The sequence below is a fragment of the Lepidochelys kempii genome, chromosome 1 (assembly GCF_965140285.1).
Source record: "Lepidochelys kempii isolate rLepKem1 chromosome 1, rLepKem1.hap1, whole genome shotgun sequence".
In the NCBI taxonomy this organism is placed as follows: domain Eukaryota; kingdom Metazoa; phylum Chordata; order Testudines; family Cheloniidae; genus Lepidochelys; species Lepidochelys kempii.
The window spans coordinates 194,194,025-194,221,565 of NC_136380.1; the positions used below are offsets into that span (position 1 = coordinate 194,194,025).

Consider the following 27,541-nt stretch of genomic DNA (forward strand, 5'->3'; position numbering starts at 1 on the left):
GTACACCCTTAAAAACATCAAAAGTATTATTAATTCAGTATACAGGTAAGGATTTTCAGTGACGGAGGAGATGCCTATACCCCTTTTCAGGAAGACTAGGTCAGATAATTTGTCTCTCCATCACCTGTTTGGGCTTTTTTAAGCCAGTAATAGGTAAGGTGTAAATGTATGGCTGTATTTGGTAGGTCTTCAGAAAATTAATGAAAAAAGAAAAGGAGTACTTGTGGCACCTTAGAGAGACTAACCAATTTATTTGAGCATGAGCTTTCGTGAGCTACAGCTCACTTCATCGGATGCAGTTTCCATGGTATGCATCCGATGAAGCGAGCTGTAGCTCACGAAAGCTTTACACAGTCTTCCAAGAGACTCTTTCCTTGATTATTTGTGTCCTGAAAGTCAAAACAAATACAACGTTTACCACACTTCATGATATATAAAATTAGTCAATTGGCATGGGAAAGACAACAAAAATGCCCATATAGGTCTCATTGAAGAAGCAAGCATTCTCCACTGTTATTAGCCAAGTGCAGTAAAATCATAGATGACAAGGATGGAGAAACACTCTGGGGTCTTCTCATCCACCCACCTCCCCATTAAATGAGGGAACGATTAAATGTCCCTTGGTTTAGGGAGAGCTGAAACAATACAAGCCACCTCCCAAGGCATCAGACTTCATGGGAAGGCCTGAGAAAGAAGTAACGCAGGCAGAACAAGAGGGGTTCCCCTGGGACTGATTACAAAAAATCTGGGGATTGAGTGATGGAGCTGCCAGTGTGTCTGTGTGTGTCAGAAGCAGATTGGCCCAGAAAGTGAATGAAGCAGTGAACGTGGCCCTGGGAGGAAGCTAAGAAAGAGACCTTCTTTGGGGCACAGGCCTGACAGGGTTATATTGATGACAGTGTTCGAATTGTAAACGATCAGTGTAAAAGTGGGAGCGTGGGGGATAGGGCTGAGTGGTTCCCTTGTCCCGTTTACAGGCTAAGGGGCTCTTTAGCAATGCATGGCAACCTTCCCACAGGCAGTCTGGAAAGCACCACCTTAAAGCAAGGTCGGGTCTACACTGCAGAATTACTTTGGTAGAACTACGTTAGCGACATAGTGCCATTGTAGACAGCATTCGGTCAGCGAGAGGGCTTCTCTCACCAACATAGCTACTGCCCTCTCGGGAAAGTGGATTAACTACACCAACAGAAGAACTCTCTTCACTAAAGCACTACAGCGGTGCAGCTGCACCGTTTTAAGTGTAGACCTGCCCTCGGCAAGCCGCCTGTTTTCTCTTTCTCTGGCTAATCTACACTACAAGTTAGGGGTGTGATTCCCCTGCTCACATATACACATCCTTGCAGTAGCTTAAAGAGAGTTAGTGCCACTATAAATAGCAGTGTAGCTGGGGTCGAGTGGACAGCTGAGCATGTACCCTTCAATTTCAGGAGTGTTTCTGCTCCGCTGCTTCCACAGCCACACTGCTATTGATACTAGGGTTGGTTTGCAGTTTATGTGCTATCATTCTGAATTCTAAGCAGTGTGGTCCAACGTCCTGTTTCCCTGAATATAGTAGGAGCAAACAGCAGCAGACAGTTTTCTTGCTCAGAAATCCAAGCCTGATTTCTGTTACGTGCACAGCCTACGCACAGAGAAGTAGCTAAAACACACAGATCCTGTTGCTGAAAGGTTGCAGCATAACAGTGTTTTGTAGAACCCTGAACGACAACACAAAAACCCAAACACTGAGAGGAAGGAAAACAGGCTGCTCCCTAAAGCAGGGAGGCCCAACTCTCCCCACCTTGCTTTAAGCTAGCTCTTTTCAAAGTGACTCCAAGCCACTCTCATGCTTTGCTACAGAGCCCTCTTATACTGTAAGGCAGGACAAGAGCATCACCCTCACCCTGCTCTTAAACCAATAGTTTGCAATTCCAACACAGTCCTCAAAACACCACAGTCCTCCCCTGTAAATTCCTTAATTAATAAACACAACCATAAAAACCAAATTACAAGTTTAACCTTACAGCAGGGTCTGCCATTTTGCTGCAGGCTGTGGCCAGTAGTACCTGTCAGGGAAAGAAAGGGCCATCCAAACTTTGTCCTCGTGCCAGCAGGAGCACTTTTCCTCTCTTGGCCACCATCTTCCAGCACCAATTCTTCCTCTTCCAGCCAACAAAAACCCAAACAATCTTTTCTTGCTTCAGGGGCCACATTCTGTAATCATACTGAGTTAGTCAATGTACCTCTTCATTATCTCGAGTAAATGTGCCATTAGGGCCAATATCTTCTTTACCACATTTTTCCCCTCACTTCATCCCTCCCCTGTAATTTTGTACCATCACTGCCCTTGGCAGAAAAAACTGGGAAGTTTATGTTGGGGGCTTGTCACTGTTTGTTTCTCCACAGGCTCCTGCACAGGGCATATGGCACATGTCTAACATTCAGAAACGTAGGCCTTGTCACAACCAGCCTCATGGTTATGCCTCTTTCTGAGCCCACAGCTTTGTATTTTTCAGTTCCCTCACTCTTTCTGGCATGTGGTGCATCACACTCCAATCCAATTTAAATCTGTATAGCCAGTTTATGCCCATCAATGGGGGGGTGGGGAGGGGGCATTTCCTTCACTCACTATTAACTCTAATGGTGAACAGATATCTATCTAAACTACAGTGACAGGGAGGCTGCCTAACACTCCTTTCTGCCCCTAATTGTAAAGCTATCAAAGCACATTAGTTTCTCTTGCTCTTAACCCAGGAATTTTTTTTTTTTTTTGCTAACCACCTTCCCACCCCCAGAGATCACAGACATGGCCACTCCTGTATATCACGTCATTTACCTTTACATTAACATAATATAGGGGATAATATGTCTGTCCTTTCCCACCGCATACAGTTCTGTGAAATGGTATAGCTCACGCATCCTTTCATTCGAAGCTGACAGGCACCTAACTAGGATGGTAGCTCCTACATGTAGACACTGGTGGCTTCCTTTTGGGTCTGGTGCACTGTGGCCTGCCCATTGGCATGTCCCTTCTTCAAACACTTCTTGCTCTGCAGCTTATTAAGGAAATGCTGCTCCTGCAGGTGTGGTGTCACTAAACAGCAGAAATAGGATTCCCTCTGTTCTGTTTGGCTCCTGTGAGAGGTTTGAACTGGTGGTGGTGTTTCTTTAATCCACTGCTGAGGCCATGTTTCCAGCCTGGCATGATGAGGCCAATTTATTTTCAAATTTTGGTGCACTTTTTTGTGTGGATTCAAATAGAGCAGTCTTCATCTAGTGGCAGGTCCTTGTGACACACAACATCCAACAACCTCTCTTAATTCAGACTCATCTGAGAGCTCCTTCAGAACATTACCAAAACAATGAGTAGTGGACAGTTTTTTTCAGGGTTGCCAAAAATTCAGAGATACTTTCCCCTTCTATCTGGTTTCTGAAGTGAAACATATCCTTTTATTAAAAACATTGAGAGGCTCAAAATGCTTCTTAGAATCTCTTTTATGTCCTTATATTCCAGTTCATCAGGTTCTTGAGGAAAACTTTTAAGCGTTACAAAAGTGGTTTTACACAAACAATGTTAAGAAATAGCATGTGCATAAAAACACTGCTCAAGACTCTGAGCATATGTTGCAAAATCTTCTCCTTCATTACACTGTAAACTGTCCATATGCAGCCATTTAATCTTTGCTCTCTTATAGGCTCCCCCTCGATCTTCTGCACACCGTTCTTCTCCGCTATGTTACAGGATACACAGAGAAATTAGATAAAAACATAAATAATCTTGCTGGAAGGTTGCAACATAACACTGCTCTATTTCACAGAATTCAAAATAATACACAAGAACCGAAACCAGAGAGGGAAAAAACAGGCTGCACCCTAAGGCAGGGAGGCACAAATCACCCCTTCTTGCTTTAAACTGGCTCTTTTCAAACTGATTCCCATCACATACTTTGTTACAGACCTTCCCTAGCCTGCAAGCAGGCTCCTGAAGTGATTGCTTACCATTCTAATGCAGTCCTCAATACACCACAGTTATTGTCATGGAGGAAATGCAGAGTGATTGTGTTAGACAAGGTTTACAAAAGGAATTAAGGTAATAAGAAGCTATCTTTCCCTGATAGGCCAGCAGAATTCCATATTAAAGGGAATTTGGTTTAGGTGAGAGTTAGGGATTGAAGCCTGCAGGTTCCTTTATTGCACTAAACACATGGAAAGGAATAAAGCAATACAAACAGTGAGGCCCGGGGTCTACACCTATAACTTAAGTCGACCTACATCGCTTAGCACTGTGAAAAATTTTGCATCCTGTGACTTAGTTAGGTTGACTTAACCCCTTCTGTAGATGCAGCTAGGATGGTGGAAGAATTCTTCCATCAACATAGCTACCACCTCTCAGGGAGATGGATTACCTGCAATGACAAAGAACCTCCTTCCATCTATGTAGGAAATGTCTACACTACAGCAGCTGTACCAATAGCTACCTATAGCTATACCACTGTAGCACGGACATACCCTGAGAAGGGGCCTATAACCTTAGATGGCTTGGGATCTGCAGCAAACCGAACCCAATCCCTATGGATCCCTAAAAGCTTTGGATCTGTGGGTGAGGAAAGGTTTGAAAGAGTTCGGGGGAAGAGAAGCTCTGTAGAGGTGCATGCAAGCAATTGGTTTTTCATTTCAGTAACAGAGCTTGGATGTATCTAGATTAGTTTTTGCCAGGTTTAAGGCTAGATATACTTGCATGCAGCTTCTCTTTCAATGTAGAGACTACGTGGGGATTGTTTTTTAGATCTGCTTGCTGCAGTGTGCTCTTGAAAAGAAAAACACCTTAGGTATATGTGGAGCAAAAGGGACCTACCCCGGATCACTCAGCCACCAACGACGACAACAACAACAACATCTAAAAGACAGAGCAACACAGACACTGCTTGCAATCTATAGGGGCACTGGGGCCGCCTATAAACCACAAGGAGTAGCAGAAACAGGGAATATTAGTTACAACCTATGATTTTATATTTTCAGTCTTTTGCCAGCTTCTTAACTAAACCAAATTAAATATGCTTGTCAAGCATCCAAATTCTGACCTTAGTAGTAGTAGTAATTATATTTTTACACACATCTTGTTCTTGAGGATTTTACAAAAACAGCTATTAAAGCAATACATACCTTCACAGCACAGCATACAGCAAAGGCAATAAGGATCAGCAGCACTATAGCTATCCAGTAGTAATGTGAGGATTTTTCTAAAAATACATAGTTCATATTAATTTCAAACAAACAGAAGATGTTAACATTTCTCAAGTGTCTCAGAAGGTTTAAAGCCTATGTGCTCCTTCTAAGTGAAATACACAGCAGTGCAAGCTTGACTTAATACTCACAACAGTCCACAATGGGCATCAGTCTATTACTTCTTTCCCGTTTATAATTCATAAACTTCTAACTGAGCTGGGAACTAATCTTTTCTTTCAATTAACATGATTGTAATCTTAACACCAAATTGAAATTTAATTTTAAATAAAAGCTTTAAGATCCTGCAATTTTAAGAGAATATAAGTTTTCAACCGGTAAGTACATTTGAAACCCAAATCGCTGAAAATGCTCCTTTGCTTACTGCCACAGTCTCAAGGCAGACCTGTATGTGTGGCTTTATGGGGCGGCGGGGTAAGGCTTGGTTACTTCCACAACAGTCTAATTAAAAACAAGATCAACTGGCCCCATCCTGTAAACACTGTCTTCAGATATAGTGCTCACTAGCATGAGTAGCCCCACTGCTTTGCAACGGGACCTCTCAGCAGTAAATGTTATACCTGGTAGTACAGATGGCTGGGAAATGGAAATCCCTTCCCATGACACATTTTGCATTTCTGTAAGAAGAACAGTCTCAAATCAGGATGAAACCTCAAACCATGATTGATTGATTTTGCAGGAAGGGTTTTAAAGAAAAGAAATTGTTTCAGGAGCCCCAAAACAGAATTGTCGGTCTCCCAGCTGCCTGCCTGAAAGGAGAAGGAGATGTTTGTTGGGCCATTAGTTATATTCATGAACATGTTACGGCCTTTTAAGGAACTTGGGGCCATCTGCATCCTCCAACTGTAGCCCCTCCCCTCCTCCTTCAGGGTGAGATCGCTTCTTTAGAATCATCTCCTGCTTACCTCACTTTCTGTATATGTTTGTAGTACACATGCTTGTGGCCTAATGATGGATTATTGTAAAAACTGCCAGTTAAAGGGAGGCTGTCCAAACTGACCAAGGTTCAAGCTTGCTCAAGATTGGACCACATCATGAGGGTCCAAGACATGCAACGGTGCCCTGAGTTGCTCGGAAAACCTCTAGGGAAGTGCCATAGGGTGCAGTAAGCTAGAACTGCAATCTTGAAGGTTACGGGTGGAAGAATGTGTGTTCTTGGACCACCACAACACCAACAAAGGCTAATATCCCTGCTTTCAAAAGCTGGTCCTACAGAAAGAGGGGACAAAGACAACCACAGGCAACACAAGACTGACCAGCCAAGTTGCCCAGAAGACCATGATGGTAAGAGGTACTAACCAGAGACCACAAGCTGCATTCTTGACTCTGAAGACCACACAAGCAAATAGTGAATCTTTGTTTTTCCTTAAGCAACCTTTTTTTCCTGGTTTATAATTGTGACAGAGGAACCACAGAGTCAAATTTCATCAAGTAGCATTGTGATCTGGCACCTGGGGTTGCAGTGCCACTCAGTGAGGGCACTCTCTGCCCATTTTGCCCCCTCTTCTGGGTGGCCCTGATGCCAGGTAGTCAAAGAGGACAGCAAAACCCCACTGCTCTATAAAATGGAAGTAAGAGCTGCTATGTTATCCAAGTGGGGTAAACAGACTAGGGAAAAGCCAACAGTAAGTCACTAACCACATAGGAATGTTGGGAGGAGGCTAAATATTTCTTTGAGTGCCAAGAGGCAAACAAGTTTGATTCTCAATCTAAGGGCTTGGCTACACTTGCGAGTCAGAGCGCATTAAAGCAACCCCGGGTGCCCTAACTCCCGACCCATCGACACTGACAAGGCACTTAGAGCGCCTGGACTCTGCAACTGGAGTGTTCCTGGTCATCCACCTCCACGAGAAGCATAAAGCTTGCTGCGCCTCGGCTGAAACGCCCGGGTGTTGCATTACTGCTCTGCGATCGGCCTCCGGAAACATCCCATAATCTCCTTAAATTAAGTGGCCACTCTTGTCATTGTTTTGAACTTGGCTGTAGGAATGTGGATATGCCCTTTGAAAGCTCCGTTTCCGACAGCGGGCATGCTTATCTGCTCCGGGACAAAGCAGCCATTACTGAGGAATGTTGCTGCTGTGAGTATGAGAGAGAGGCGGGGGGCAGTGGGAGCTGCTGCTGTCTGAACTTACAAGACAGCACGGTGACATGATCTCAGCCCCCCCCCCCCAAAACCCCACTCTCTCTCCCCCCACATACACACAACACACTCCCTGTCATACTCCCACCCCCTGCATTTGAAAAGCACGTTGCAGCCACTTGCATGCTGGGATAGCTATCACAATGCACTGCTCTTTGTGGTGTTGCAAGAGCTGCTAATGTGGCCATGCCAGTGCACTTCCAGCTGAGAGTGTAAACACCGGGCAGCGTTTTCCCTGCTGCAGTCTCCGAAATCTGGTTTAACTCCCAGTGCTCTACAACTGCAAGTGTAGCCATGCCCTGAGACGTTCAGCCAATGTAGTTGCCAGGAGCAAGATCCTACAATTGGGGTTTAGAGCAAAACAGACAACTGCCTCCTTTAATCTTGCAATTACCATTTGTAAGAACTGACCCTGTGCGGTTGGCTCTGTCAGTCTGATTACTGAATTAGTTGGTGAGTATATTTGATCTTCACTGAAAGAGAATTAGAAAGAGATGGATAAGCTATTCATTGAGTCCCCAGGAAAATGGAGGGACTACAATGATAAATATAGCCAAGAAGTCTCACAGCTAAATATCCACTACAGTTCTCAAAGTTTAGCCATGCATATAAAAATTCACTTTTGTAAGTCTAAATAAAAGTCTTCTATTTGGCATAACACTGAAAAAAAATACCACGTAACTGTGTTGATCTCCAATTAATTTTCTTTATCTGCTGGCACTGTAGAGAATTTTTTTTCCACCAGTGCGGTTTGTGAGTTTACCATATGTCTGAAAGCAGTTGGTGCCGAGATGTCTTCAACAACAGACAGCATTTAGGGCCTGAACCTGCGAATTGCTGAACACTCTCAGTTCCAGCTGAAGTCAGCGGGAACTGACGACACTCAGCACCTCACAAGGTTGTGTCCAGAATCAGCTTTAGATATAAGAAAAAAAGTCCAAATCTCTCAAGTAAATAAATCTCCATATTCAGAAAAGTCTAAGCTTGCTTTTTCTCTCATCCAGATCAATATTTCTCTAATAAAATACCACAATATTCTACCTACCTCTGTACGAATATAGGCCCACACTAGATTTGGGTGAACTATGATTTTAAAATGAGTTGGGATATTAGCATGAACAATTGGTCCAAAGCATGGAACCAAAAAGAATGAAACCATAATAAGGAAGAGTAATTGTGTTACACTTGTAGCAACCCTTCAAAATACCAGGGTTATCTTATTTAAAGTTTGGCCTAAAATAATAGAAATAAAATATAATTAATAGGGTACCAGATGCAGTAAAGAATTGGCTATACAGTATACGAAACTCCATCTGCCCTTAGCTAAGATCTGACAATTGATAATGACATCACTTGTTTGTTAAAGGGTATAAAAGAGTTAAAGGGTTCATTGTTAATATCTGTCTGACCAAGTTGGAGCCAACCAATATGGGTTTAAACAAACTTGGGATTAGCCAATTTTTAATTCTCTTCATCAAATGCCTATAAAATGTTTTGTTACTGTTTGGATGTAGTAAACAGCTTTTTAGGCATGTTTAGAGCAGTTGTATAAATAACATTACGTCTTTGGGTTTAATAAAGGAATTTATGGTTAAATTAATTTCAACTTTTCTCTCAGAGGACTTGAAGTCATTTTTCCTGACATTTTGCAGATTTGAATTGACCTTTTTCTCCCCAGCCTGCAGTGTAGAAATTGCAGCAACTTACCAACTTGCAAAATTCTTACAGTGAGTTGTGTATAGTGTGGTGTTGAAATATTGCACATGTATTCTCCACTGTCTGCCAGAGTAAGATCCCTTATGATTACTGAGTAGTCCTGTTCATTGATTTTCTCCCAAGAGAATCGAGTTTTAAACTGTTCAGGGGGTTGTGATGAGTTAGCAGAGGATGCCAGAACCAAGGTAGATGCATTTCTGATTATTGTCCAAGTAACTATGAAGTCTTTAGTATATGGAGATCCTTGAGCCATAAATTCACATGGGATTGAAACGGTATCTCCTTCCTTTTTAAAAATCTGATCTGAAATATACAATTTAAAAAGCAACAATTAATGGGAAAGCAATGGTTTGAACAAGCTAGTGTGAAGGATGCTCAGACTTTTTGTGCACTACTTTTGAAGCAATCTTGATATAATTGTACTGATACTTCACTATAAGCTTCGCAAGACATCCGACTGCAGAAACCACTTCTTGAAAGAGCCATTTCAGACACTGTAGTTCAGCCTTAGTAGTTGGTTTAAGCAAACAAACAAAAAGGGGTGAAGGTGCGGAGAGGTGGCAACTGCTTTATATTAAATGAGTTTTTGTTTATGCCAAAGAAAAAACCCTCTTTGCATTGATGTGAACATTTTCCTACTGAGTCATCTCTACTAACTCTGTAACCTTGTGTTAGCTTTGCTTTCTGACTCTTATGCAAACAAAAGGCATCACCTAGTTTATTTTTACTACCTAAGCTGCATGAAGTCCAAAAAGTAAAGAGCATAAAAGGTGCAAAATTAGACTCCATTTAGTTTTGGTTAAAGATCTAAGGTTTTTAGAACACAGGTTCGAAATAAATTTCATCATTAATGTACTAGTTTAAAATATGAAATTACATTTAGATATCATTTTCTTTTTTTACCTTTAAGGGAGGAAAATATCTGGACACCACAATCGTTTGGTGCCTAACATTTCATCTTAGTTAATTGCCTAAAATAAAATCTAGTATTACCACACAGCTCCTAAAGTAAACAACAGTGGTGGAACAGAGTCCTCAACTATAAGGATTAGAAGAGGGAAAATATTAACATTCGGAGAGTGTTACTGTTTTTTTTCCTCTTTTATTTAAGGGAGAAAAAAGGCTTCCTAAAGGACACTTACAGATTAGTAGTGGTCAAAGGAAGGTGTTAAATAGGAAAGAAATTCTCACACACTCACACAAATTCACAGTGCCTTGGGATGAAATATTGCAACCAGTGCTAGGTGTAGAGTTTGACTGAGAATAGTGACTCACCTCAATAGGCACAAATGAATGGAGAGGGATGTCTGGCAACTTGTATTAGGGGCAGGAAGCCATAACATTTCTACACTACATTAGTATGCCTGGTGTGTGGGGCTAGGTCTACACGATGAGCAAGGGGCATGATTCCCAGCTCGTGTACACACATTCACACTAGCATGCTAAAAACAGTAGCGTAACCATGATAGCACGGGCGGAAGTGACACAGGCTAGTTGACCTGAGTACAAACCCACCTGATCCCTGAGTACAGACTTGGGGCAGCTAGCCCAGGTCATCGCTGCCCGTGCTACTACAGCTACACTACTATTTTACAGTGGGGTGGGAGGAGGTATTGTTTCATGATTTCTGTGTGTATATAAAGTCTGCTGCAGTTTCCACGGTAAACATCTGATGAAGTGAGCTGTAGCTCACGAAAGCTCATGCTCAAATAAATTGGTTAGTCTCTAAGGTGCCACAAGTACTCCTTTTCTTTCTACTATTTTTAGTACGCTAGCTCAGGTGAGAGCTACTACTAGTAGGTCTTCACAAGCTGGGACTTGCATCTCCAGCTCATAGTGTAAATGTGGCTGAAGTGAGGGGATACGGAGAGTGATTCTGAGGGCCAATGGGGGGGGGAGGGAACTGCACCCCACATTGCTTCTTGTCTGGCTAGCAGAAGGCTGCATGATCTCAAAAGGTTCAGGTAAGCAGCCAGAAATCTAGTTCTAGCCAGTGTGAGGCATTTATACCACTCAGCACCAGGTGACCTTTAATGATGGGGAGATGTGGGATTCCATTAATGAGCTACGTTAATATGCTACTGTGCACACATTCAGAACAAAATGCTGCTCTGCGGAGTGCACAGTGGATTGAGAACTATGAGCCCTGTGCATGGGCTGTAGGGAGCGCAGAGTAGTGGAGTCAAGGTCAATCACGCAGATCTGACAGGAAACTTTGCTCTTTCATTGCTGTTGCTTCAATTAAGAAATATTTCTGAAGAGATAAGAGTCTCAGGAAAGCAATGGCTATTTGCTGAAATGGATTTCTAGCAAATGCAAAAAAAAAGCCTGAAGCAGCAGGAGTAAATAGACCATAGGGGAGAGCTAAATTTCAGTGGCCCTGTTTTTCCTTATGCAGTGATACCATCTATTTTCTGCCCAAGTGTATTTTGTTATTTGAATCTGGACCGTCTGTTTGGCTGCTGCTCCGCTCCCCTTCCCCTAGGCCCCTTGGGTTTGGGTAGAGGTAAGGAGATGTGATCTGGGGAAGGGGTTGGGGCGGAAAGGAGACAGGGAAGACAAATGGTAGTGAATAGACTCAAGGAAACAACAGGGAATGGACTGAGCTAGGGACAGATGGGTCTAGAACACTAGAGGAGGAACAGTTTCCTCCCCTCCCCCATCTGCGTGCTGCTACTGGTGCAGCGCAGGCAGGGTGAAAGGAGAATGCTTTAGGTCAGCCACAGGTAATGTCTGGCTGGGTCACCTGGACAACGGGAGAGAAAGAGGTGGGGGATGGATTGGGACAATTTAAAAAAAAAAATGACAAAAGGACATAATCTTACATTGTCTGTCTAGGCATGACATATGAACAATATTTATATTTTAAGATCTTCGCAGCCGGGAGCATCTCTTACTAAGTGATCTTTACAGTAATATGTACAATGGATCCCAAATCCAGACGGAGGCTATTGAGTGCTACTGTAATATAAAATTAATATGTGTACCAAACAAAGTTAGCTGCCCCAGTGTATTAAATGGGCACAAGCCGAGCCACATCCATCTAGAGTTGGCTATAGGCAAGTCTTACTATTGGGTGGTGCTGTGCGATAGGTTTGCAATGACACTCCAAACCACATTATGGTTGTGTTTAAAAACTCCAGCCAGGGTCATAAGGTTCACAAACCTATTGAGGAAACCTCCGTGAGTTTGAAATAGTTCTAAATTCATTGTTGTGCAACTTGGGAGGTGCAAAACCCACATGGTCAAAACCTAAGTATGAAGCTACCACACACAAAATAAATGCACTTCACAGTTCTGAAATTTGGGGGTGAATGTTGAGGGGTTTTCACTCATCTCAGCCTAGCTAGTTTTATAATCAACTGAGTTCTACGGAAGGTTATGTAACCTTATCTATCGTCTCTCTACCAATTCAGCACAATGTAGATGCATGCACTCATTATGGCTCAGCTGTCCTGGACTTTATACATGTTTAAGGGATGGAGCATAGTTCAATCCTACCTTCCACTTTCCATTCAGCAGTCCAATTTTGGTTGTGAAATTGAACATGACACTGGTAAGAAGAAACTTTGTTTGCAATGTTCTTCTCACTTCTAACTGAATAGAGAGGGCCATCTTGGGTTACTTCCATTTTTGTGTTTTGTACAGATGTATTATCATTTGACCATGTTATGTTTGGCTTGGGATAAATATGAAAGGCAAGACATTTCAACAGTCCCTCTGTGTCTCGTTTTTCATATTCCATTGCATAAGATGGGGAAACTGTAAAGACAAAGAAAAAAAAAAGTCTGGTACTTTCAACATTCTGCTTAACTTGGCGTGATTTGTCTTCTGGAATAATACAGGAGAAAATCTGTGGAACACAGAAGAAGTCACATCCAATTATTTGTGTTTATTTCAAACTACAGTGTTGCATTTGCCCCATTATCAGTGATCAGTTTCCAAACTTCTGTCAGAATTCACTTACTATTTAAGTTCACCCACTACCCAATTGCATTCCACAGACCTGCAGTGATTTTTAACCTGAAATCACTGCACTGTAGCTTTTCATCCTCTGCTGGAACCAGGTTATTTCTTTTACAGCTAGGGTGACCAGATGTCCCGATTTTACAGGGACAGACCCGATTTTTGGGTCTTTTACTTATATAGGCTAATATTACACCTCCCCCCCACCCACTGTTCCGATTTTTCACACTTGCTGTCTGGTCACCCTATTTACAGCTGAAATGCAACAGTGAAGTATAGAGCTGCCTTTTAGCACTGATAGACTGGAAAGATATTGGTGCTACTACTGGTCTGAGGTATTTCAATTTCAGCTGACAGGGAAGAGAATAAGATCTGCTACCTGTGCAGTTAAGGTATTTTAAATATCCTTCTGACCTGTTACGTGCAGCCTGACTTTCACGTCTGTTTTATCTTGATTTGTCCCCACATAGCAGCTGTAGGAGCCGTCATCACTCAGGCTCAGTTTACTCAGTTTTAAGGAGGCATTTCCATTGGGAATTTGCTCATGAAAAAGGGATGTTCTCCCCTTGTATTCAGAGTCTTGACGTTCTAGCTGATCCTTCCCATAGTAGTAGCTGTGCACATTTTTGTTCCCTTTCTTCCAGTAAATTACTTCACCTTCAGCACGTGCAAAAGAGCAAGGAAGGATACAATCTTCGAAAAATCGCCCTGTTACCTCTTCAAGACCTTGAAAACACAATGCACATACTATAAATGCATGAACATTTCTGAATGGGTTACTAAAAATAAATTAGGTAAGTCCATTAGGTTCCTCCCCCCACGTCCACCCTCAAATAAGATCACAACTGCAGTCCAGCTGAATTGATCTTCCGGCCCTAACAGGTGCACATCTCCCACCGTTTGTTTGTTTGTTTAAACATATGCCCATTGTTATAATTTCATGTCACCCTCATACCTCCCTGAGCAGAGAGGGTGGGATGAGAGTCACATAATCCTTACTCCAGTACACCAGTATTCTAATACATGACACTCATGTTCAGACATACTCAACTCTGCATCACTAACATTCTAGACTGCAGTCTTCCAGTGCCCAAATAATTGGGATATATATACAGGAACTCCTCATTTAACGTCGTCCCTGTTAACGTTGTTTAGTTCCTGATCTATTAGAGAACAAGCTCATTTGAAGTTGCGCGATGCTCCCTAATAACGTGGTTTGGCAGCTGCCTGCTTTGTCCACTGCTTGCAGGAAGAGCAGCCGGTTGGAGCTAGTGGATGGGGGCTTGGAACCAAGGTGGACCAGCAGCCCCCCATCCGCTCCCCTACGTTCCCTGTGCAGCAGCCGCCCAGCAGGCCATCAATTGCCGGGCAGTTCATCTGTCCCTCCCACACTGCCCCGTGCTGCTCCTGGGAGCCTCCTGCTTGCTGTGCATGGGGTGGGGGGGAAGAGGGCTGCTGATGTCAGGGTGTCCCCCCCTCCCCCCGCTCCTGTACCCCAACTCCACAGAGCGGGCGGGACACAACAAGGCTCAGGACTGAGGGAACTTCCTGGCAGCAGCTGCTGTCTCAACTTGCTGATCTATATAAAAGGGCAATGTATTTAGAGTAGGGTCAGCATACTTAAAGGGGCAGTGCATCACTCTCACACACACACAGTTTGTGTCTCCGTCTCTCTCACACACACACACACACACACTCTGTGTGTGTGTCTATCTCTCACACGCACACACACACGCACACCCCTCCATACTTTGGAAAGTGGAGGGAGTGGTGCGCTTGAGTGGGATAGCGTGGGTTCATCTTCACATTCAGTTTCTGCAGGGAATGTTTGCAGCCACTGTCATGCATCTATTGTGTCTCCTCCCTCCACTCGTGCTGCCTTGTAGAGTGTGAGGCTATGTTAACAACAGTGTGTTAATCGTTGAGGGCTCAGCCGAATGCTAGTTCATCATTTAGCAGCAAAGCATTCCCTGGGAAATATCCCACTGTCTGAGGGCTTGTCTACATTACCCGCTGATTCAACGGTGATAACACCGCAGTAAGTAGATCTAAGTACATCAACTTATTCAGTTAGCTGAAGCGGTGTAACTTAGATCGATCCCCTGACTCCACCACTTCAACCAAGCTTCACAATCATCACTGCTGTGTACAGTATTAAATTGTTTGTTTAAAATTTATAGAGTGGGGGGGGGGTGTGTGTGAGAAATTTCCCTGGAACCTAACTCCCTCTATTTGTATTAATTCTTATGGGGAAACTGGATTTGCTTAACATCGTTTCACTGAAAGTAGCATTTTTCAGGAACATAACTACAATGTTAAGCAAGGAGTTACTATAGAGCTTTACAGCTCCAGTACGCTGTACCAACATTAGCTAATTAACCATAGCCCTTTATATTGTTCTATCATTTATAGACTAAACATAGCATTACTTGAGGTTCTTTTATCTCACATGGTAGGGAGCCTGTTGATTTGGAGCTAAAGTTCCTTGTGCTCTCTTTGCTGTTACCCTGAAGACCTGGGGAGCAACACTGGGTCGAATAGCTAATAATTGATACTGTCAGTATAACCAGAGAATTGTTACAAATTGGTGCCTCACTGATGTATTTGGAATTGGGACCAACGTTGCCTTTAACTAGGGTGACTGTATGTTAACCACGGCTATTGAATGGAACGTCATGCCTGCTCAAGAGTATATCATCATCATGTTGTACTCCAAGGGCTATAGCGTACAGAGGAGAACAGACCTGCTACAGATAATGAAGATTCTCAAGTGGGAGGGGCTGATGCTTTAGAACAGAAAGTTCCAGCATACAAAGACCTACCTATCCAAGAAACCCTGTTGTTCTTAGTCTGGTGCTTTCTTGTGCTTCAAGCTGCCTTCATATATCAAAGGAAAAAAGAGCACGGCTGAGTTTGTTTTTCCTTTGCTGCAATGCAATCCATTTACAAGGACATCCTTATTTTGCTTTGAGTGCCTTATATCAATTGAGTGCCTTAATTTGATTCCTTACCGTGATTATTATCTTGACAATGCCTCTTTTAAGTAATTCACCTCTTGAAAAAAAACAAACAAAACCTTTAATTTCTTTATCATGTCCATGAACACACAGCTCAAACTTACCTGAAACTACAGCATACAAATGAAACAGAAAGATGAGTATTTTCTGAACCTTCATGCCTTCTTTGATTCACAGTAGTTTCATTTCTAACTGATAACATAGAGGAGAAAAAAAAAAAACAGTTTACGGCCTGTAAAATGCTTATCCTATTGTACTGTATCAATCAACAATTATTATAATGTTATTTATATACCTCTAGATGTGGAGGGGCCTTTCTAGACATAGTACAGGTCTGTTATCAAGAGTTTAAAGTCCTGATTCTGCACCATTGCAAGTGGGTGAACTCTTGCACCATTGCGAAGCCCCATTGACTTTAACAGGGCTCCAGGCTAATGCAGGGGTGTGCCCACAGCGATCAGCTTTCCAATCATGGACCTAAATAGGAAATGTACAGAGAACTCCACTGCTAATCCCAAGCGTTCAAAAATCAGGAGACAGGCCCCCAAAATCATAAGGGGCTTAAAAATCACAATTTAAACGGGAAAAAAATTGTCTTCTGGTTTCTGGGCCTTCGGCGCTTAACTTTTCAAGATTTTCTCTGCAACTTTGAGGGCTAGAAACTTGATTTAACAAAAATGAAAACTGATAATATCACATAAAAGAAAATTACCAGTCTTTAATCTGTTGTGAGGATCCATTAAAGAAAAACTGATTTTAAACAAATGTGATAAGAATAATTATTGTATGCAGCAAAGTTATGCAATTAACAGGTTGTCTTTGTACTTCAGAGAACAGTGAGATTTAAACTAACAGCTCAATTCTGCCCCTATTTATCATCATCATCGTGTTCCCATTACACTTCTGACATTTAGGGCAGCGACAAAGCTCCTCCACTCCTGTCTGTTTCTGGCAAGTCTTTGAGTGGGTCCCCATCTGTGCCCCAGGTTTTTCAGCTCGGTTTCCACAGCTCTTCACAATGTTGTTTTCGGGCAGCCTCATTTTTGCTTGCCTTCAGGTGTTCATCTTATTGCTACTCTGGTGATGGAATCAGTTTCCATCTGAAGCACATGGCCAATCCATCTCCAATGCCTCCTGGCAACGACGGTGCTCATATTCTCTTGGCTGCATTGTGTCACTAGATCTTGGTTTGAGATTGTTCAAAAGATACGGAGGATTTTTCTGAGGCAGGCTGTATGGATGAAGACAGTTTGGACATGTCATACTTTCTCATTTCCCAGTATTCTGCACTGTAAAGTAATGTTGAAAGTACATAGCTCTGATAAATCTTGAGTTTGGTTTTGGAGTTGTATTTTTGATGATTTCTAGACTGTACTTAAGCTCCTGAAGGTGTTACTGGCTTTATTTTTGTTCTGTATGTCCTGGTTTCTTCCACCATCCTGGCTGATGGTGCTGCCCAAGTATGTGAATGTTTCTACATTTGTGCGAACATAATCCTCTATCCGTGATGGTGAGGCAATATTAAAGGTCATATCATTTGTCTTATTTCAATTGATTTTCAGTCCAATTTGCTGGCTGAATGCATTGAGTTAAGTTGTTTTTCCTTGTATATGGTGTTGCGAATATGACAGGAGAGAGACATCATCTGCAAAATCCAGGTCTTCAAGGGATGAGAAAGGTGTTCATTTAATGCCTCTTGGCATGTCTTCTGTTGTACGCCGCATTACCCAGTTGATGGCAGTGTTGAAGAGGATTGCAGACATGACACACCCCTGATGTACTCCTCTTTTGACTTCAAACCTGAGCTCACTGTGATCAACACTACACGTAAAGTAGGAATAAAAGCTTTTGATGATGATTATATGGAGAGGGAATTCCATTCCAGAATGCACCATAGGCTGGCCCTGTGAATGCTATCAAAAAAGCCTTCTCAAAGTCTATGAATTTATGTAGAGCTGCTCTTGCTATTCTAAGCATTGTTCTATTATGTTTCATAGAGTTGTCGAGGTCTCGAACCCCAGACGGGCACGGTTCGTTGTCTGACCGGAGAGAGACAGGCAACACCAGCAAGGTCCGAACTCAAAGCTCTTTATTGAAGAGTGCACACAACAATAGAGAGCAGCCCATCTCCAAAGAGAACCAGCCAGCCTCTAAGTAAAACTCATAGGTTTTTTATAGACAGTCCCGTCGCGTCACAGATTTATTTATAAAGCAGCCCACCCCTCCCCTATATTAGTTAAAATCCTCTTTCTCTATATGCATGCACATCTACCCCCCTTATTGTAGATAACTTTTAGCAAATTGTAGTGCTTTACTAACTTTCTTATTGGTATGGGTGTCAACCAGGAGATGAGGAGTTAAAACAGACATAACACAGGAGCAGGGAGTAGGGAGTAGAAAACGGCGCCTCTGTATTTCAAGGACTGTTCTCAGCACATCCGATACAAAAATGCAGAATGCAGGCCTCCCCTTTTTTTCCCCACTCTCTGTAACTTAAACAAATATTCCTTCATTCTACTTTCAGAGACTTTTTCAGCAGCCTCTCTTAGCCTGACTTTGGTTCAGTTGGCATAACTGCCTCCTATTTAGTTTTTCTTACCTAACAGAATGAAGATCTGGTCTGTTCATCCATGCCCTTTCTGAAAACCTGCTCGCTCTTTTCTGAGAACACTATCAACTGCCTCTGATAGACGCTGGACTATGATCTTATACAATACTTTGCTTGGCACAGATAAAAGTGTGATACCACGCCAGTTATTTCAATCACCAAGAGTTTCTTTCTTTGGTATCTTCACTATAACCCTATTGGTCCACTCTTCGGGCACTTTTTCCTCTTTCCCAGACTGATGTAAATAGAGGGGCCAGGACAGATGCTGCTAAATCAGGATTTACCTTGAACATTTCTGCATTCAAGTTATCCTTGCCAGGAGCTTTCCCATTTTTTAAGGATTTGATGGCTTGAATGATCTCTCCTTTAGTTGAGGTGTTTGTGATATCAATACAGCCCGTAGTTAAGCAGGGCTTAATTTGTGCCAGGGCTGAGCCCCAGCACTTCCAGGCGTGGCAGTTCACAGCCCTGGCACCTCTGCCTTGCTACATCCGTTAAAAGGTAAAAGGTAAAAAAAAGATTGCCTGAGCCCCAGCATCTCTTTCATTACAAATTAAGCACTGTATTTAAGTTTCAGAGTCCAATACTGTCAACGTTTTAAAAATAGTTGGTTCTGTAGCCACATACAATGCGATGCACTATCTGACTGCTGCTTTTATAGAAGCTGCTGGAATGGAAGTGTTTTCCTACTACCCTTTCCTTTATGGCTGGGGGCAGGTGTTTCCTGCCATCAGAAAGACCCTGATGGATTTGCGGTAGAACAGTGTGTCCCTACCTGGAAGTCACCTCTGAAGACACCCGAAGCAGCCATCCAACACTTCCTGAAATCACATATAAAATGATTAGACAGCAAAGGTTAAGTTAGGAGTTTGGCTGGGGCCTTGAGAAGCAGCAAGAGGGAAGGCAGGGGAGCTCCCCTTAGAAATTAAAGCTATAGAGTTGAAAATCCCAAGCAAAACGGTCAGGTGTCAGCCTGTTGCCAATGTATGTGAACAGATCCTTTAAAGTCCAGGTTGTAGAACCTGAAAAACTGACCCTTGGAGAGTTCCAGCCAATTTTAATCTCATTTGCTTCCATGTTATAATTTACAGTGCTGCAGCATCTTTCATCCAGAAAGTTCGCAAGTCAACTTTGATTATATAGAGAATAACTGAAATTAATTCATGGCCACGTGTATACCGAAATCAAGGTTGCCAATTAAACTGCCCATACAGATGTGGAGGTGCAGGGGAGCTATAGAAGCTAAAGCCTCCTTTTTAGGAACACAGACCTCTATCATTTGAGCCAAAGGAAAATCATCCTCCATTAGTCACTACTGTTATGGCTGTTACCCCTTTGCTAGCTAATGCTTGGGCCTTTGCTGGATTGTTTCTCTTAGGAGGAGAAATTGGTGAGAGAAGTCAGGTATTTCTTCAGAGCAATCCTGTTTATTTACATACAATTTACACAAAGTCCTGTTTTCCTGAACACAGTAGGACCTAACAGCAGGTAGTTTTCACTCAGAAATCCAAGTGTACCCTTTTAGCCCAAAAGAAGCCCTGTCTCTTGGCTTCCTCCCCAGGAGCCCTGCTCAAGCTTGTTTCGTCTGCTTTCTGCCTCTCATACACACAGCTACAACCAATCAATTGTCAAACCACCGTGTTTCACAATCAGTCCCAGGGAAACCCCTCAGTCCACATAGTTTAACTTCTATTCAGCCTTACCATGTGGCTCATTGCCTCAGGCAGTGGCTATCTATCACTTCATTAAGGGGTATTTAATTCCTCCTTCCATTTAGCTTGAAAGAAAAGTACTTAGTACATCCATCAACTTTAACAAGGTCTCTGATGGTCTACAGATCAAAGATCTGCTTGATGGCAGCCATTAACATCTTGCAGCATAACAAAGGCTTTTAACCCCTTGTAGTAAGGTGGACTGGTCCACCCAAGACACAGAGAAAGAGGGTGGCTCCACCCCCTACTACCAGCTTGCTTATTTGTCCCTTCAATTGAGTGTTGAGAGCCACTATAGCTGGCACAGAACAGCAGTCATGAGTGAAAGAAGAAAACGCCCCTCTGTGGCAACATTCAAAAAAAGAAAGAAAGCAAAGGAAGCTTTTCTATCTAAGCAGAAAGGAGCTCTCCTGAGATACATAGGCACAAATGTTCACGGGTGAGACTTCCGGCCACAGTGAGGATGTGAGTGGTGAGGAGATGCCTCATCTTCCAGTTAGTCAGAGTGCCGGTGACCTGGCAGCTACTTTAACATTCATATCTCCATCTCAAATGGATGTAACCATACACATTCCTGAAGAAAAGTGTAGATCACAGAAGAGTGTGGTGGAGGTGCAAGAAACAGCCGCTGCTGAGTTTAGTTTGTTAAGTCTAGATGATCTAGGACTGTGGAGCCACTTGAGCAGAAGCCTGAGGGACTTCCTTGTACTGCATCGGCCACAACAAGTGAAAAACGTCAAGTTCCCCAAAGACAATGAAAATAGAAGTTTCCATCCAACACATTACTGGTGTGAAGTGCCCAATGGTGACAAAGTGGAGAAGCCATGGCTTATGTACTCAGAAACCCAGAATGCTGCATACTGTTTTTGTTGCAAACTCTTCCAGTCTAATGTTCCAGCCACATTGGGTTCTACAGGAATAAAGGACTGGAAAAATATGGCTGGAAATCTGGCATGCCATGAGAAGGCAGCAAATCACCAGAGAGCATTCCATAGGTGGAAAGTGCTTCAGATGAGACTAAGGTTAAAGGCCACCCTAGATGATTAGCTCACTGGTTTGAGCATTGGCCTGCTAAACCCAGGGTTGTGAGTTCAATCCCTGAGGGGGCCATTCAGGGATCTGGAGCAAAAATTGAGGATTGGCTCTGCTTTGAGCAGAGGGTTGGACTAGATGATCTCCTGAGGTCCCTTCCAACCCCGACATTATATGATCTAAGAGAAGACTGCATCAGAGTCTCTTTACTGGCAAAATGTTCTGAAAAGGCTCATTGCCATTGTGAGAATGCTTGCTACCAAAACCTAGCACTGCATGGTACTTCAGATCAGCTGTATGTGCTGAACAGTGGAAACTTCCTTAAAATTGTGGAGCTGATGGCTGAGTTTGATGCTGTACTCCAGGAGCATCTCAGAAGAGTCACCACCCAAGAAACGTACACACATCACTACCTTGGAAAAATAATTCAAAATGAGATCATACAGTTACTGGCAACAAAAGTTAAACAGAAGATTGTGGCAGATCTGAAGTCAGCAAGATATTACTCTGTTATTCTGGACTGCACACCTGACATCAGCCATAGGGAACAAATGACTTTAATGGTACGTTTTGTAACAACAGAACCTTGTGAAAATGTCCCTGCAATGGTGACTGTCAGAGAGCATTTTCTAGAATGTATTGACATTGATGATACAACAGGAGCTGGTATGATAAATGTGCTTCTTAAGAAGCTGGAAGATACGGGAATTGCAATAGCCGACCTGAGAGGTCAGGGCTACGATAATGGTGCCAACATGAGAGGAAAGAACAGAGGAGTGCAAACACGGATCTGGGAGTTAAACCCTCGAGTTTTTTTTGTCCCATGCAGTTCTCATTCATTGAACTCAGTCAGTGATGCAGCATCAGCTTCTAGTGAGGCTGCTGAATTTTTTAATGTAATTCAAAGCATCTATGTATTTTTCTGTGCATCAACTCATTGATGGCAAATTTTGAAGCAACATCTGGGAACATCCTCTCTGACCCTGAAACCACTGAGTGCCACACAATGGGAAAGTCGAGTGGAGGCTATTAAGCCTCTCAAACACCAAATTGGGAAGAGAGATGACGCCATAGTTGCCATTATGGAGGATAATGCTATGACAGGAACTGTTTGTGGGAGAACACTGGCAGAGGGAAATGAAATCACCAGAACCATACATAACTTCAATTTCTGTGTGGCTTAGTGCTGTGGCATGACATACCGTTTGAAATAAATGTTGTAAGCAAGAGACTCCAAGGTGTTGACCTTGATATATCTGGAGCAATGGAACAACTGGACGAAGCAAAGTCATATCTACAGTCTTACCAGTCAGATGAGGGATTTCAAAATGTTCTGAAGAGCGCACAGAAGTTGGCAGAGGAACTTCACACTGAAGCTATTTTCCCACCCATTCAAGAATACAAGAACCACTGAAGAAGACATTTTGATTACAAGACACGGGATAATCCCATAAGAGACCCCAAACAACAATTCAAAGTTGAATTCTTTAACCAGGTGCTAGATTGTGCAATACAGGCAGTTGAAGAACATTTCATGAAGCTCAAGGAACACAGCAGTATAGTTGGGATGTTGTATGATATTCCAAAACTCCTCACTATACCTGAAGAAGACCGACACCAGCAATGCAGGGCACTAGAGACAATGTTGACACATGATGACATGCACAATATTGATGCGAGTGATTTAGGTGATGAACTGAAAGCCCTTTCAAGATACATTTCAGCAGGATCAACTCCAAAGGCTGTTCTGGAATATATGTTCACAAATAAGATGACCACCTTCTTTCCAAACGCTTTTGTTGCTCTGCACATACTTCTAACACTTCCTATAACAGTTGCCAGTGGAGAACGCAGCTTCTCCAAGCTGAAGTTAATAAAAACACATCTATGCTCCAAAATGACACAGGAGAGGCTGGTCAGCCTTGCAGCCATCTCAATTGACCATGAGCTGGCCCAGACTGGACCTTCAGGAAGCAGTTCAAATCTTTGCAACCAAGAAGGCATGGAAAGCACCACTTTGATCATTCAAACAGATAAAAATGCCAGTGTTTACTATGCAGGCAAGAAAAGTTACATTTGCTGTTCAGGCGTTTTAAAGTTAAGTGTTACTTAAAATTTTTGAACAAGGCATTTTAAGTTCTCCTCTATTAGGGTAGGTAGGAGAGCAGTACCGTGAGCGGAGTAGAACAGGAAGAAGACAGCTTTGGCCCAAGCGAGGGGGCATGGGGGCATCATTTGAGCTCCCCGTCTCAGGTGCCAAAATGTCGTGGGCCGGCCCTGCTGCCAAGGGGACTCAGGGCAGCTGGTGCTGGGGCCACGCTGCCCACCTGGCCCTCGGACCGCCCCGCCCGGTGCACTGGGGCTGACGTGCTGCCGCTGCACCGCCCGGCCACCCAACGCTGGGGCTAGAGACTACAGTGGGAGTGCACTGGGCTACTGAGGGCAGAAGTGGAGGGGCCGGGGACTAGCCTCTACCAGGCAGCCAGCTCACTGGCTGCCCCTGGTAAACACCTGAAAATAACCTAGCATCAAGCCAGTAGGACTCTTTATAGAGCTATTAAAACACAATAACCCACCCCTTATCAAAACTATGGCACTCACAGCTAAACTGGATCTTAGAAGGCTGGTTTGAAATTGTGGCCATGTAGCCCAGGGAACTGAACTGACTGGATTAGTGACATTGTGATATTTTCTATCCCTTTCCAAATAGTTCCTAACATACCATTAGCATTTTTGACTGCTGCTGTGCATTGAGCTGAAGTCTTCAGAAAACTATTCAAAGACCCCAAGATCTCTTTCTTGAGTAGTAACAGCTAATTTAAAACTCATCATTATATATGTGTAGTTGTTTTCCAAGATGCATTACTTGCATTTATCCCTGTTTAATTTCATCTGCCATTTTGTTGCTCATGCAGTGTCGCTGTATAAGGATCCACCACTGGATCGGTCCCTGGATATTAAAGGGAGAAGGTGAATGAGGTAATATATTTTATTGGATCAACATCTGTTGGTGTGAGAGACAAGCTTTTGGCCCATCCAGAGCTCTTCTTCAGTTCTGGGAAAGATACTACAAGCACCACCACTGAATACAAGATTGAACAGATAGTTTATCTGTGACACTCCTAGGGGAGTGACTCTTATTTTTTACAAATAAAAGCAGATTTTGACCCTATAAAACTTGTCTGGTTTCAGAACAAGGATTTATTTATTCCTTAGCATACAGCATTTCAGATGATCATTTACTATCTCTTTATGATTGTAACCTGGCAACAGCTGATTTAAAAGTATGTGTAAGTGCTTACAAGAATTAAAGCTCTTAATGCTTCTACCAATAAGAAAGTAAAGCGAACTTGGAAAGCAGCAGATAGCCAAAGCACCATATTAGTCCAGATGACTTTTGTTGCACAAAAATGAATACATGACTACAGTCTATAAACTGTTAAATACCTGCATTAGCTCAAGGAGGCCAAACCCTAGATTTTTCCACCTCCAACTTTGAAATCCAGGGCCCATTTTACATGTTCGAAGCCCCTTATCTTGTATGCTGTCTCTTTATTTCAGAAGCCGGCATTGAAAGGGGGCAACGTGATGCTGCTGTGTGTTCCAGAACTCAATAATTTCAGTTTACAATGGTGGATTCTTATATGGGTTACTTCAGAAATTATCAGAAACCAGCATGTAAGTAGCAACTCAGCAGAAGTAGCCAAAAGTTGAGAAGTCTTATGGGATCCTGTAATATGTTCTTTGTGCTATCTCTTTTGGCGCCATTCTTCTTGGGGGGCACTTTACTTAACTGGGAACTGAGTTTTTTCATAAAGAATTATATGCCAACACTGCAATTTTTTTCCTTTAATAAAAAGGCAGAAGTGGCTTAAAAGTCAGAAAGAAGTATGGTGACCAGATAGCAAGTGTAAAAAAATCAAGACAGGGGGTGGGGAGTAATAGGCACTGAATATTGGGACTGTCCGTATAAAAATGGGACATCTGGTCATCCTAGAATGAAGCCAGGTCTATGCTAGAAAATGTTGCCGGTATAGCAATGTTGGTTAAGGGTGTGATTTTTTTGTGTGTGTGTTTTACATTTCTAAACCAGCAAAAGCCCTAGTAGAAGCAGTTACCCTGGCATAAAAGGGCTTTTGCCACTATATTTTATCTTGCTCGCCAAAGTAGCATAAACTATACAAACAAAAGCACTTTTTTTGGAGGTATAAACTGCATCTACACTTAGAAGGGTTTTGCCAGAATAGCAGCAAAACTTAAATGTCAGCTAGACCTTACAACCTGGAACTCATATCCCTAATTAAGATGATATGGAGTAGAACTGATAACAATGAACACTGAACTGCATGCCCACTTTCCCTCTATTTCAGGGGTTCTCTATGCTCCCACCTTCCACACCATGGCAGAGTGTCTGTGTGGCCTCTCCTCCTGTCCCCTCGTGTCAGGGGCACCTTCTTCCCCTCACCAATCTCTTTCATTTTGTGTTGGCTCAATTTGGTGAATTGCTGTAGCTGATGGCCAGTCTGGTCAGGCAATATGCAGCACACGTTGGTCTGGTTATTAATCCAGATACAACTAAGTCACTGGTTATTACCATCAAGTAGCCTCCAGCTCGATTACCACCAGTGCAGTATTAACCTGTGCAGACATGATATCGAGCAGCTAGTGAATGTCAAATACTGTACTTGGGAAGCAACAGACAGTGCTGGAGGATGCTCAAAAGATGGGGGTGCTCTTACATGGTTGCTGCTGCGTGTCAGGCCCTTCAGTGGCATCACGGGAGACATTGGGCCACCAACATTACTATAAAGCTGTGGCTCTACAGAACCATGGTTATACCAACTGTATTGTGGGCAGTGAGGAAAGATGAAGAGTAGCAGACTGACATTTTTGATTCTCCTTGTCTTCACCAGCTGCTCCATATTAAGTGGCAGGATAACCTCAGCATGAGGGTATTGGTAGCTGAACCCAGCAACTTCCTCCATCAGCATTAGTTCAATTTCAGTGGCTTTCTTGGTATGGACATATTATGAGGATGGAAGACCAACAAATTACAGAATGCATTTACTAAGGAATGCCACGACATGGTCAGTAATCAGGGGTCAGAAAAAGTTTTGGTGGCAGAGTAAGATCACCAATGACAGACACACTGAACATCCAGTCAGACTGTCTTAAAGACCGAGCTAGAGACCAACCTGGCTGGCTTTCAATGTGAAAGGAGGCTACGTTCCTTTGGAATTTGCCATGATGATTGATGATGATTGGCTGCCACCACCTAGAGAGAGGCTTGCATATACTGGTTGAAACTGGATTCTCCAGGGACGAATAGACAAAGGATTTTGGGATAAATAGCCTCAGTTTAAACTGACTCAAGGCCTTCTACCTGATCCAGCAAACAGGCAGGATCTCCCACTCATAGAGGGCCCTATTCCTTAGGAAACTGTTGGAATGGCTTTGGCTTACTGAGGCCCCAAAAAAGTGAATGTGCTGATTCTGAGCTGAAGTTGTGATGATTTTGTGACCACAGGAGAGATCCCTATGTGGGGTTTGAAGAACTAATCACCAACCAGAGCCCTTTTGGGAGTGATGGGGTGATCTCTGATAAGCATATTACCATGCATGTTGTTCTTTTGTTGTTTTTAATGTTTTCTATAATGCTTTCACCTTAAGAATAAATGTGCTTGCTATAAAGAGCTGTGTGGTAAGTTAACAGTGGCAATTACACAGTATACATCTATAAGGAGAGAAATGAAGTAAGCCTGCTTAGGTAGTCTGGCTGATGCTGGGGAGGTTGCAGTATAGTCAGGAAACTGTTCAGCATGGAAATACCGCAGTCGGAAAAACAGACTCCTATCTCCACCAAACAGCGGCAACAGCTAGGAAGCCAGAAGCCTCGAGCAGGTGCACTTGCTGGACCACAGAGAGGGAGTACAGGTGCCGATGCCTTCAACTGTGCCAATTAAACAAGAGGCGTTTTCCGTACCCAGAAATCTGAGCCTGCCTCTCTAGTGAGTTCTGTGTTCAAAAGAAGCTCTGTCTCTTAGCTTCCTGCCTCACTCACGCTCTCAAACACGCAACAGAAATGAAACCAATCAATCCCCCAGTCTCTGCTTTTCCAGTC

General features: G+C 43.0%; 1 protein-coding gene across 3 annotated transcripts in view; it reads right to left on the reverse strand.

Annotated features, from left to right (window-relative positions):
• Nucleotides 1-319: 319 nt before the first annotated feature.
• HHLA2 (HHLA2 member of B7 family) overlaps nucleotides 320-27,541 on the reverse strand; it is a 28,697-nt gene continuing 1,475 nt past the window's right edge. Inside the window, exons 2-7 of one of the 3 annotated variants that reach the window (XM_073306354.2) lie at nucleotides 16,173-16,260; nucleotides 13,466-13,777; nucleotides 12,587-12,847; nucleotides 9,077-9,388; nucleotides 5,146-5,222; nucleotides 320-3,713 (exon numbers count right to left, since the gene is read on the reverse strand). In XM_073306354.2, coding sequence (XP_073162455.1) covers nucleotides 3,672-3,713; nucleotides 5,146-5,222; nucleotides 9,077-9,388; nucleotides 12,587-12,847; nucleotides 13,466-13,777; nucleotides 16,173-16,227 — 1,059 coding nt within the window. In that variant the 5' untranslated portion in view covers nucleotides 16,228-16,260 and the 3' untranslated portion in view covers nucleotides 320-3,671. Of the gene's footprint in view, nucleotides 3,714-5,088; nucleotides 5,223-9,076; nucleotides 9,389-12,586; nucleotides 12,848-13,465; nucleotides 13,778-16,172; nucleotides 16,261-19,451; nucleotides 19,498-27,541 lie in introns of those variants that run through there. The other 2 variants (XM_073306340.1, XM_073306329.2) reach the window with 2 other exon arrangements.